Below are 13,392 nucleotides of genomic sequence, written 5' to 3' on the forward strand. Positions count from 1 at the left end.
TCCTCCTGTAATGTATCACATTCTGCTTGTGATTTGACTACTCTGAATAATTTTGTATCATCCGCAAATTTGATTACCTCACTCGTCGTATTCCTTTCCAGATCATTTATATATATATTGAAAAGCACCGGTCCAAGTACAGTCCTTTGGATTTTAAAAAGTATGCATTTAAAGTGTCTTGTCTTGTCAAGACTGAGGGCATCAAAGAGCAGGTATAATTGTGTAGTTCAACCGGGATAATTTTCAAACCTCTCTCAGCACACTTTCTCCCCAGATGTAGAACAATCGGAAAGGAAAGGACTTAAGGTTTCTGGGACAATTCATTGATGGAGATAACCTCAAGTCCTTTACACATCTAATGAGGGAATGTCAGATACCAAACTCCACTAGAGGCCTTTATTTTCATTTAAAAAAGATATCTCTAAACACTCATTTGACTTATGATGCAGTGGATGATTGTGAAGGTTGTGCTTTGTTGTAAAGTAAGGCCCAGGCGTCTCAATTCAGTTTTGTATATCTCTATGCGGTCTGAACTTGGGGAGGTTTCCATGGCAAATCAGATTCTCAGACAATGGAATACTGATTTGGACATTGAGTTAGAGGCCAGGGATTGGAAAGCTGCTAGGAATATTTCTATCTGCAATAAAGTGTGTGAGGTGCTATATAAATGATTGCATTGTCTGTATTGCACACCTGTATTTTATGCTCGCTTTAGTAACACTAGTCCACTAGTGGGAGAGAGGGATCATACCTTCATATGTGGTGGGACTGCATCAAAATACAAAACTTTTGGTGTACAATTACTGAGGGTATTTCTGCAATCTGCAAGCAACCGTTGATCGTTGATGCCTCTTTGTATTTGCTGTGAAAATGGGGTAACACATGGTAAATGAGAGGGCATAGGAAACTGGCTCGGCATTTGTTACATGCAGCCTATCTAACAACTGCACATCAATGGAAAAGTATTCCCTCTAGAAGCTATTAGAAGTCCAAACTTACTGAGAGGTTAACCTCTATGCTCCAGAACAGAATGGATACTTATCAGCAGATATGGGATCCATACTGGAACTGGTGAGAAATGGCTACAGATGTCTGATTGTAAGGTGGCTGCTCTGATGGAAATGAACACACAATGTCTGCGTTAAGTATAATTTATTGATTGTATGCTCTGCACTTTTATTCAATTTCTTGTGCTTGCAGTCCAGTACATTGTTATCGTTTATACAAAAATTCTATAAATACAAAAAAAAAAAATTCTCAGAAGTTGGTATGCCAAGATTTTCCTTTGCTATAACCATGTTGACTCTTCCTCATTAAGTCAGTAATTTTGTTTTTAAGAATAGCTTCTACTATTTTGCCTATCAATGTCAGGCTCAGTAATCTATTGTTTTCTGGATCGCCCTTGGAGCCTTTTTAAAAACCGATGTTACGCTGTTAAATGAGAGGCACAGCTCTGAGTTTTCCATAGTAGCTCAGAGGTAGATTCTGGGGCAACAGCTAACATTTCTACAATTCCGTGGCAATTATGCATTACACACTTGTTGGGTGTATCTAAACAGTTACTATCTCAGGTGGGAGTACGGCAGGGCTGCTCTGAGAGCCCCTGTACTGAAGGCTGTGACCCCTTTCACCTGCACGTCTATCCTGTAGTGTTTTGTGAATGAGTGCAACCAGGCCCAGATTGCTGCCTTACATATGGCCATCGGAGAGACCAGTCAGCAATGCGCCCAGGATGTGGCCTGTACCCTTTTAGTGAGCCCTTAAATCCTCTGGAACTGGCCTCCCCTTAGCTATATAGGCCAAAGCTAGTGCCTCCTTAATTCATCTAGCAATGGATGCATTTGATGCTGTTTCTTCCTTCCGGGCCCCGCCAAACAGAATAAAAAGTCTGACTTACAAAATAAAATTTGTGGCTTTCATGTAACCAACAATGTCCTTCTTACATCTAGGAAATGTAGGTCCTTCTTGATCAAGGTATTCTACTTTTCTGTCCTGTAGGTCTTTCAATACTTTGCCTCCTTCAACTGGAATATGGGGAAAACATTTTAACTGGGCTTCCAAGATGGTATTTTTAAACAATGTCTACACTTCATGCAAACTTTTAACCTTGACAACTTCTTACTTTCTTTCTAATTAAATTTCCTCATTCTGCCAGTCTCGTTTTTTACAGATATATGCTGCTGCAGTAGTCTTACTTAATGTCCTACATCCTGTGATTATGTTAAAATAGATTGCATTATGATCACTATTGCTAAGTTTCCCACCACAGTATTCTTTTGCACAGGTCATGCATTCCACTAAGGACTAGATTAACTTAGATTTAGATTTTTATATTCTGCTTTTCAGTACTTCAAAGTATACATCAAAGCAGATTACATTCAGGTACTATAGGTATTTCCTTATCCCCACAGGGCCTACAATCTAATTTTGTACCTGAGGCAACAGAGGGTAAAGTGACTTGCCCAAGGTAGATCTAAAGTACCTTCTCCTCTTGTCAATTCTAGGACCAGCTGCTCCAAGTAGCAGTCATTTATGGCATCTAAAAACTTAACCTGTCTAGCATGTCCCAATAAAACATTGATCCAAGCAATAATTGGGTAATTTAAACTTTCCACTATTATTGTGTTGCCAACTTTAATTCCTTTCTACTTTCAGCTAGCACTTCACTTTGGTCAGATGGACTGCAGTATACACCCACTGCTATACTCTTCCCTGTCATAGATGGAATTACTATCCATAAGGATTCCACAGTGCATTTTATTTTCTGAAGCACTTTTATCCTGTTCAACTATAAGCCATCCTTCACATATTGTGCCGCCCCTTCACCACTTTGATCTGTCCTGTCAATATAATTTATAATCTAGTATCACAGAATTCTCTTTCCACCACAGCCTCGGAGATGCCTATTATGTCTACATCCATACACAATGCAATACATTCTAACTCTCCAATCTTATTTTTCAGGCAACCGGCATTCACATATAGACATTTTAAAGTATGTTTTTTATTTGTATTTCTAATTTTAGCTGTTTTTATTAGCAGATGATACAGGAAGTGCTTCATATCTGTGTGCTCTTTATTTAAATCCATCTGTGCAACTTCAGCTTTTACTACAGCATCTCTATTGGGATATTCAAACCTCTCTGAATCATTTATTTCTGAGCGACTATCAGCTGTTCCCCATGGTCTAGTTTGAAAGCTGCTCTCTCTCTTTTTATATGTTAGGGACCAGCAATCTGGTTCCACCCTGGTAAAGGTGGGGCCCATTCTGTTGGAACAGGCTTCCTCTTCCCCAGCGTATTCCCCAGTTCCTAACAAATTTAAACCCCTTTTCCCTGCACCATTGTTTTATCCATTTATTGAGTCTCTGGAGCTCAACCTGCCTCTGGGGTCCTGCATGTGAAATAGGGCACATTTCAGATAACATTTTCTGGCCCTCTGCTGATCTTATAACTTTTAATGACTGGTGCCGATAATAGAAACTATGCAAGTGATGAAATAGATTAGTTAGTTAGTTTATTGCATTTGATGGATCGCTTTTCTCCAGAGGAGCAGTTCCCAGCTTCTCCTTCTACTCCTCATCTCAGCAGTTTTACCCCCGTCCCTCTTATTACTGCACTCACCTGAGCAGCTGCTTCTCCCAGTTTCTCTTTCCTCTGATCCTGGCTCATCCCTGATGTACAGCTCCTCCCCTCGTTCAATGTGGGAGATAACAAAAGGGGTGACAGTTGGAAAGCTTGTTCCTAGAATAAGAACACTGCGTTAGATTTCCTAGTCATTCAATACCTAGCACACAATCAGGCCAACGCAATACAGTGTGCTCAGCCGAGCGCAATGGTTTACCAGCGGTTGGATGTGCGTTTTGGACGTGCGTTCACAGCCCCATATTCTATAAGAGGATTAGCGCGTCCACAACATGCATCCAATGTATATATGATTGCGAATGTGTTTGTGAGAGAGCAAAAGAGTGAATGTGTGTATATGATTGAGCATATGTGAGCATATGTGTGAGAGAGAGCAAATGAGCACGTGTGTGTGTGTATATGATAAAGGTGTTTGTGAGAGAGCAAAAGAGCACACGTGTGTGTATATGATTCTGAATGTATGTGTGAGAGTAAAGGAGGGAATGTGTGTGGGTATATGATTGAGAATGTATTTGTGAGAGAGAGTAAAGGAACAAAATGTGTGTGTATAAGGTTATGTGTGAGACAGAGCAAAGGAGTGAATGTGTGTGTATATGATTGAGAATGTACTTGTGAGGGAGCAAAAGAGTGAACGTGTGTGTGTCTGCATAAGATTGAGAATGTATTTGTGAGAGCAAAGGAGCAAATGTGTGTGTATATGATTGAACATATCTGTGAGCGAGAGCAAAGGAATGAATGTATGCATATATTGAACATATGTGTGTGTGAGAGAGCAAAGGAGCACGTGTGTGTGTGTGTGTGTGTGTGCGCGCGTATATGATTGAGCATGTATGTGTGATTGAGGGCAAAAAAGCACATGTGTATGTATTATGATTGAGAATGTATGTGTGAGAGCAAAAGAGTGTTTGTGTATATATTATTGAGCATGTGTCAGAATGAACGAGTATGTGATTGTGCATGTGTGAGAGCAAATGAGGCTGTGTGTGTATGAGCATGCGTTAGAGAGCGTATGCTGCATGATTACAGCTGTCAGAAAGCAAAATGATCACTGCAGCACTCACTCGCGTTTTTACCAACTCTCTCTACTCAAAATGTTCTTTTTCCACAGAGGCCACTAATATTTATTTAAAATTATTTCTAGCCCATTTCCTCCAAGGTTCAGGGTAGGGTACATAAAAGCATACACAATGCATTCGCAAACATTAAAATCAAGTTTCTATCAAGCAAGACATCTGATAGCACTACATTCTGAAAGACATCTGATGGCACTGCATTCTCAAAGACATCTGATGGCACTGCATTCTCAAAGACATCTGATGGCACTGCATTCTCAAAGACATCTGATGGCACTGCATTCTGAAAGACATCTGATAGCACTACATTCTGAAAGACATCTGATGGCACTGCATTCTCAAAGACATCTGATGGCACTGCATTCTCAAAGACATCTGATGGCACTGCATTCTCAAAGACATCTGATGGCACTGCATTCTGAAAGACATCTGATGGCACTACATTCTGAAAGACATCTGATGGCACTGCATTCTGAAAGACATCTGATGGCACTACATTCTGAAAGACATCTGATGGCACTGCATTCTGAAAGACATCTGATGGCACTACATTCTGAAAGACATCTGATGGCACTGCATTCTCAAAGACATCTGATGGCACTGCATTCTCAAAGACATCTGATGGCACTGCATTCTCAAAGACATCTGATGACACTGCATTCTGAAAGACATCTGATGGCACTGCATTCTCAAAGACATCTGATGGCACTGCATTCTGAAAGACATCTGATGGCACTGCATTCTCAAAGACATCTGATGGCACTGCATTCTCAAAGACATCTGATGGCACTGCATTCTGAAAGACATCTGATGGCACTGCATTCTCAAAGACATCTGATGGCACTGCATTCTAACGCACAAGAAACCTCATTTGAACAAGGAATACACTGACAACAGCAGGCTCAAGACCCACTGGTTAAGAAGATCTCTGAAAGCAATTGTCACGAAGTGAAGGTAGCGAGCCCTTGGGTGGCTGTTAAGTTGGTACTGCGAGCACAAGATAGGTCTTACAAAGGTGGCGGCTGATACGCCACAAGACGAGATCTTCTGCCTGACCAGCCAACTCCCCTTTGCGATGAGCCTACAGGTTCTGGTGGCTGGCAGGGCCTTGAAGGTCCAGGCTAAGGTCAAGGCAGGCAGAGAGCAAAGCAAAGTCAAGGTCCAGGAACTCCTGGAGGAATTCTGCGCAAAACGCAGAATTCCTCACTCCCACAGATTTTTGTCCTTCCCACGCAGAATTTGGCAGGGGGAGAAGGCGGCAGACATTATAACATCCCCCTAGGCATGGGCCCGCGGGGAATTAAGAGAAAGGCAGCATCTCCAGAGTACAGCTGTGGGTTTTTTGTTTTGTTTTTTTTAACTCTGCCGGTTGCTGCTGCTTGTTAATAGGCAGGTCTAAGTGCTCCCTTCCCCTGCACTCCAGCAGCAAGCAGCTGAGCAGGCTCGTGGCAGGCTTCCAGCGCTCTTCTGATCTTCCTCCTCTTCTCTCACTGCCCAACAACTCGTAGCCTGCAGGCTCTGAAGCTGATAGCGGTTCCCTGCTCCGAGGTTTGTGTGGCTTTGAGTTGGGTTTTTTGGGGTTTTTTTTTTTTTTTTAACTCTTCTGGAGCCCAGGGGAGGGAGATGGGGGAAAGAAAGCTGGCGCGGGTTGCTGAACCTGGAAGGGGGAAAGAGGTGCTTGGGGGTTAAAACAGAAGTGGGAGGGAGGGAGAGAGAGCTGGAGCAGGGCAGGGGGGCAGAGGTTTGAAGCAGAGAGGGAGAGAAAGAAAGAACTGGAGAGAGAGGCTAGACCTTATGATGATCTTTTTACTCTTGGAGGAACTTCTGCTTAAAATGTTTTAAATGTTGTATCAGAGGAATCATTTTTCTTTTACATTTATTACTCAGACAGTGAGTATATTGACATAATGCCCGCAGAATGTTGCAGAATTTTGGATTTATTTTTTTTTTTGCACAGAATTTTGAATATTTGTGGGCATAATTCTCCCATGAGTAGGTCCAGGCTAAAGTCAAAGCAGGCAGAAAGCAAAGCAAAGTCAAGGGCTAGGCTAAGATCAAGGCAGGCAGACAGCAAAGCAAAGTCAAGGTCCGGGCTAAGGTCAAGGTAACAAGAAATTAGGCCAGGAGGAGAAACATAACAGGAGATGGCAAGGCAGGACCACAATATAGCAACTAGCACTGCAGAACAAGCAGGAGACCTGTTGTGAAGGCACTGGAAGATGGTGCTGAGCTTCCTTTTATTTGAGGCAGGCTATGATGTCACCTGTGCATGTCACAGGAAGTCCAGCCCTTAGGCCCTATAAAAGGAGTTCAGGAACTGCAGGAAGTTCAGCCATGCTCCTGGGATGCAGCATGATGCTGGAGGTGCTTCAGATCAGAAGTGAGGGGCATAACAGAATATTAAAGAGGAAGGTCTTAAGTGCTTTTTACAATTCCTTAGGGTCATTAATGCAATGAAGATGCAATGGTAGTGTATTCCAAAGGGTCGGGCCAGCTATTGAAAAGGCTCTTTCTTTTGTGGATCCAAGTGAGCAAGTCATGGGGAGGGAAAATCTAATAGTTGTTGGTCAGAGGAGCACAAAGTACGAACTAGGGCATATAGTCACAAAGTGGAGTTAATCCAGGGGGTGTTTGAGTTCTGAAGGAGGTTATGAATCATTGAAGCAATTTTGTATTGAATACATGTTTGTCTCATTAACCAGTGTAATGAGAACAATACATGTGTGACATGATTCTTGATACTTGCCCAGTTAACGGGTAGATTTTCAAAGGGAAACGTGCGTAGGATACGCGCGTACCCCCCGAAAACCTATCCCAAACCCCCCCTGCGTGTGCCGAGCCTATTTTGCATAGGCTCGGCGGCGCGCACAAGCCCCGGGACGCGCGCAAATCCCGGGGCTTGCATGGAGGGGCGTGTCAGGGGGCGTGCCGGCAGTGACGCAGCATTTTGGGGGCGGCGCCACGTGCATGGTTTCGGCCCGGGGGCATTCTGGGGGCGTAGCCGCGGCCTCCGGACCAGCCCCCGGGACCGGAACTCGGAGCGGGGCAGCCGGCCGGCGCGCGCAAAGTTACGCCTGCTTCCAGCAGGCGTAACTTTGCCGACAAAGGTAGGGGGGGTTTAGATAGGGCCGGGGAAGGGAAGGGAAGGTGCGGGGGGGGGTGGAAGGAAAGTTCCCTCCGAGGCCGCTCCGATTTCAGAGCGGCCTCGGAGGGAATAGAGGCAGGCTGCGCGGCTCGGCGCGCGCAGGCTGCCGATTTTGGGCAGCCTTGCGCGCGCCGACCCCGGATTTTAATGGATACGCGCGACTACGCGCGTATCTATTAAAATCCCGCGTACTCTTGTTCGCGCCTGGTGCGCGAACAAGAGTACGCGATCGCGCTAATTTATCAAATCCAGCCCTAAGTTTCTAGCTGCAGAATTTTGATTAAATTTATAATGAACGAAGTGTGGATTGTGGAAGACCAATGTACAGGGAGTTACAATAATCAAGAGATGAAAAATAAAGACTTGTAATATAGTTCTGAAATCTGTGGCATTTAATAATGGTTTAAGCTGTCTTAGCAAATTCAGTTTAGCAAATGAGGTATGAGTTACTGATGTGATGTGTGGTTTCATAGATAGTAGGGGGTTGAATATGATTCCTAGATTTCATACCTCGTTTGAGATTTGGATTTATTGGTTCTCAAAATTGATATTGTCTGGTATGGGATATGTCATAGACTGACCTAATATGATGATAATTGTTTTTTTAAGGTTCAATGCTAAACTACTGTGAAGTAACCATGTTTTAATGCTGGCAAGACAGAGTAAGAAAATCTTGCACAGCAGTTCACGATGATTAAAAAAATGTAAACTTATCCCTTACCCAGTGAGATCAGGGTCTGATAATTCTCCATCATCACCTCCTTGTAAAGCTCCTTCTGCCATTCTTTTAAATCCTCCCATTCCTCCTGGGAGAAATAGACAGCGATGTCCTCAAAGGTTACTGGGACCTGAAACACAAATCCTTTCACAACTCAGCACTTTCTGCATTGCATCCATCGGGAGACCTCCCAGTGCTGGAGGCTAAGTAGGGCAAGGAGAGAGTTTTCCATGTGATTTGAAGTATAACATAGTTAATATCTGTTCTTATAAGTTTTGGACTTTTACGGTACTGTTATGTTTTATGATATTGTATGAGATGTTGTGATGGAACCGCTCTAAATGACGGTATATACAATTTTATAAATATAAATAAATAAATGTGTTTGCAAGTAACAGGTAAGAGTTACCATTCTGCTCTTACACGCTCTAAAGAAGCACCAAAAAACATTCTCAGATACCTTCCCCCCCCCCCCCCGCCCCACAGCAAAATCCCACTAGTGCAAGCCAATCCCACCGGCAGCTGAAGGAGAGAGAGGCCTGACGGGAAAATGATTGGGTAATGCTGGTATAATTAGGCATGGAATGGAGGGGAGAGAGAATACTGTGTGGGGGAGCAGAGATGCCAGGCAGAAGGTGAAGGAAGAGATCAATGAAGGCTGCCGTGCCAGAACCAAACATCAACAAAAGAACATGGCTGCCGCCAGGAGGTAAAGCTGCATTGAGAGGAAAGGTGCAAGCCCAATGATTCACCCTAGAGTGCCAATAACCTTGTACCAGCCCTGAAACAATGTATAAAAAAATCCCTCTCAATAAAAACAAAACAGCTGAGTAATTCATTTTAGTGAGTGGTCTTAGGTGAATTTTCAGTCGAACCTAATCAGCCAGATTTTCAGCTGACATTTTTCTTAAACTTCACGGGTCAACATTTGACCGGCAGACAGTTATTTGTGTGACTGGGTTACCCGACTAAAATTAGTTGGTTTGAGTTGAAAATCAGCTAAGACCTAAACATACTTTTATTAAAGGCTAAATAGCTTTGGATTCACCGACTGGACACAGTTTCAATGCCTTCCGGTTTAAATATTGCACTTGAATTGAATGTCTTCCTTTGATTATACCTTTAATTTCCATTTCTTGTTTGGTTTTTGGTTTTCAAGATTACATGACGTTTTCACGTCACAACACGTCATCACGCTGACAAAAAGTGCAGGCTATTTAATTTTTCAGGCTGGTCTGATGCGGTCTCTGACCCGTAACTTTGGAAATTCTTTGAGACCAGGCGTCCTAACGAAAAGGTGCGCTACACCACTCCAACTAAGCTAAGTATTGAAACTTTATGAAAAAAGTCTGACAGCCCTTACATTTACAGATCCGATTCTATACTCCTGTAATGTTTTAAAAGTTGTTGATATATTGACTCCTGAAGAAGCAACTTGTCAGTTGCGAAACACCGGCCGCTGTCGGGTCATCATATGAAATCATTCGGGTCAACAGTCAAATATTCACGGGCACGGATGGACATACAAAATTCTTTTGCTCATATACTAGTGAAATTCTTTTGCTAACATACAATGAAATTATTTGCAACACTTCTAGGTGATTTTTCTATGCCTGTAAAACTGCAGATGATTGAACAGACCGGACGGCTTTGAATCACACAAAGCACGTCGCCAGGCTTGCTGATGCGGTTCTTAAAATAGACTGACATACACCTGTTGAGTTGGTGACAAGCGTTGTTTGAATTTGCTCACTGATGGATTCCTTTTGTAGGTTGTTATTAGACACAAAGTTAAACACAACATCTTTCTGCAATGTTTAATATAAACTTTCTAATTGCTGATTTTAACAAAGTTAAAATTAAAAACAAAAGTTATGTTTGATAAAGTAGGCCTTCACTTAATCGGTTGAAGTCAAATCCATAGTTGAACAAATACTTTGACTCAAGATTGTTCTTTCAACCACCAAGGGCTCTTATAAGCAGCTGTCTGAGCTTTTGAATATGAAGATAATTCCATCTTACAAAAGTAGGGAAAAGTTATAAAAAGCTTTCTAAATGCTTCCAGCTAGCCATTTCAACTGGCACAAACATTATTTAAAAAAATGGAAGTTACATGGAACTGTGGAGGTGAAGCCAAGATCTGGAAGTCCAAGAAAAATTTCTGAAAGAACTGCTCAAAAACTTATCAAATCTGCAAAACAGAACCCACAGAACACTACGAATGACCTGCTCCAAAGTTTAGCTACCGTTGAGGTAGTTGTGGCTTACACAAAAATGATCTGCATGAGAACAGGCAGAAAGAAGCCTTTTTTACAACCTCATCACAAAAGTCATCGAAAGTACACAAAACAAAAATCAAGAATGAATCTTTTTGGAACAAAGTGCTTTTGGATTAATGAAACAAAAACTAAACTATTGGGTAACAACCACACAAGATATGTTTGCATAAAAAAAAAGGGTGAAGCATTTGAAGAACACCTTGCCAAGTGTTAAGCACAGAGCTTTGAGGTTGTGTGGCAGGCAGGGGCACAGGAAATATTGTGGTGGAAAGGAATAAATATCAAGATATTCTCGAAGCTAATGTCCCACAGTCAGTGAAGAAATTGAAGCTGAGGCGAGGTTGGATATTTCAGCATGACAATGATCTAAAACATACCTTGAACTATTACAAGAAAGAAAGATGAAAGTTTTGGAATGGCCATCAAGTCACAGACTTGTCTGTGAAGACATCTCAAACATGGAGTACATGCAAGGAGACTTAACAGTATTTCAGAGTTAATAGAGTTTTGCAAGAAGAGCAGGAAAATTCCATAAACAAGAATAGAAATTCTTAGCTGGCTATAGGAAACATTTAGAAGCTATTATTTCTGCCAAAAGAGGTGTTACAAAGTACTGACTAAAAGGGTGCACAAATCTTTTGCACGTGCTAGATTCACTGTTTTCTTATTTTGAATCCGTAAAAAACTGCAAATAATTATTCTGCATTAAAATTTGCAAAAGATGTTGTGCTTAATTTTGCACCATGTAGAAGTTGTGTCAGGTTCTGTTCACTTACGGGTAGATTTTTAAAACACTGCACGTGTAAAAAAATGGGGGTTACGCGCTGATGTGCTGGGTCCAGAAAAAGGGGTGGCCGGGGGATGGGGCTGGAGGCAGTAAGTAACAAAATAAAAAAAAGGGAAAGGTAGGAGAAAGGGTTTAGGGGGTAGGGAGGAGAAAGGAAGAGGGAGTGAGTATGAGTAGGGGGATAGGGAAGTTCCCTCCCAGTCCACTCCTTAATTGGAGCAAACTGGGAGGGAACTCGGGGAGGCCTGATTGTGTTGCCGCACATAATCTTATAAAATAGGACCCCCTGCGCGCGCCACCCACACATGCGAGCAGATTATAAAATCCCGCTCACATGTGTACACAGCCATAGGATTTTATAACATTTGTGCGCCGGCACACACAAGTTATAAAATTGGCGCGTCCATGTGGGTGCACCAGGAAGCTACTCCTTAGGCATTAATCGAAACAGTTTGACCAGGGTGCCTAAACGTTTGCATATAACTGTAAGTTTTCAGCACTAGGAAGACACAAGTTAAGCAAGTGCCTTGGAGGGTGGGGTAACAGCTAATGTCTTTGTTACCATTAAATTTACAGCAGGAGTGCTAATCTGAATGCACACTGTTGTGCACAAAACTCTTTCTTCATCAGCAGTAAAATTTGCACACAAAACACGTGTCACAACTGTAACACTGCATGCTCTACTGAACACACTTATTACAGCGACCCCGCTATTTACTCCTCTTCCCAACCCCCAAGAACTCCTTTTTTTAATTGAGCTGGAAGTATTCATGCTGTGGAAGTCCTTGGGTACTTTTAGCCAAACTGAGGAGGGAAATTTTCAGCAAATCAATTTCCCTAGGTAAGTCCCTTTGAAAACTGTCCCTATGGACTGGAACCTTGCCATAAGAAATTCAAGCAGAATCTCAAAACCTGGCTGTTTGAACAAGCATTCTACCAATAATCAACTGTAACTGAATCGCCTTGTACTTATCCATGTCTCTAAGATCCCTATGTAACTCGCTTATTTATCCATGCCTACTCCTTATTTACCGCTATTAAACTTTATCGGTCGCTCTCCCCACAATTATTTGCAATTAAATCTGCCATTATCCTTAGATTTTGCCAATCCTTAGTTTAAGTGTTAAATGTATTACATTTTGTATTTAATTTATTTATCACATGTTATGATATATGTTCTCATTTCTTTACATTGTCTGTTAAGCCTGTTGCTATTTTACTGTTTATAATGATATATGACAAGTGTCACTGTATTTCATATTGTCTGTAAAGCCTGTTGCTAATTTAATGTTTATTGTGAACCGAGGTGATGTTATTAACGTGCCGCGGTATATAAAAAAACCACCAAATAAATAAATAAAATAAATGGACTGTGTGGGGGTCCTGATCGCTCTCCTTACACTCAGGAGGGTCCCAAAGTGAATTTTCTGTGCCCCAGGTCTGCTCCGGGTCCTATTAAAGTCAGGGCTGACTCTGCAGTGTCCCAGGTTAGAAAGCTGCAGCAGGATTTGTATAGAGAGGGCAGGAAATCGGGGGCACTTGCCTACCTGAGCAGAAGCTCCTGCAGGCATTTTCCTCGCTGCTTTCAGGATTAGAAATGAATCGGGGGCTCTTTCTCTGGCTGAGGAACAGCTGATTATTTGCCTCTCTCACTTCTGTCTCATGGCTCTGGGGCTCAGTCTCTTTAAGGTCTCCTGACTCCTTCCTTTGCTGCTGGGTGGGTGGACGCAGCCTGATGGCGTCACA

The 13,392-nt window shown here is 42.4% G+C and overlaps 1 protein-coding gene across 1 annotated transcript in view; it reads right to left on the reverse strand.

Moving 5' to 3' along the window:
* LOC115083896 (gastrula zinc finger protein XlCGF57.1-like) overlaps positions 1-13,392 on the reverse strand; it is a 28,121-nt gene extending 14,729 nt beyond the window's left edge. Inside the window, exons 1-3 of the mRNA XM_029587952.1 lie at positions 13,194-13,392; positions 8,584-8,710; positions 3,624-3,743 (exon numbers count right to left, since the gene is read on the reverse strand). Of these exons, the coding sequence (XP_029443812.1) occupies positions 3,624-3,743; positions 8,584-8,710; positions 13,194-13,217 (271 nt within the window). The 5' untranslated portion in view covers positions 13,218-13,392. The remainder of the gene's footprint in view (positions 1-3,623; positions 3,744-8,583; positions 8,711-13,193) is intronic.

The sequence above is a fragment of the Rhinatrema bivittatum genome, chromosome 2 (genome assembly GCF_901001135.1).
Source record: "Rhinatrema bivittatum chromosome 2, aRhiBiv1.1, whole genome shotgun sequence".
Classification (NCBI taxonomy): Eukaryota; Metazoa; Chordata; class Amphibia; order Gymnophiona; family Rhinatrematidae; genus Rhinatrema; species Rhinatrema bivittatum.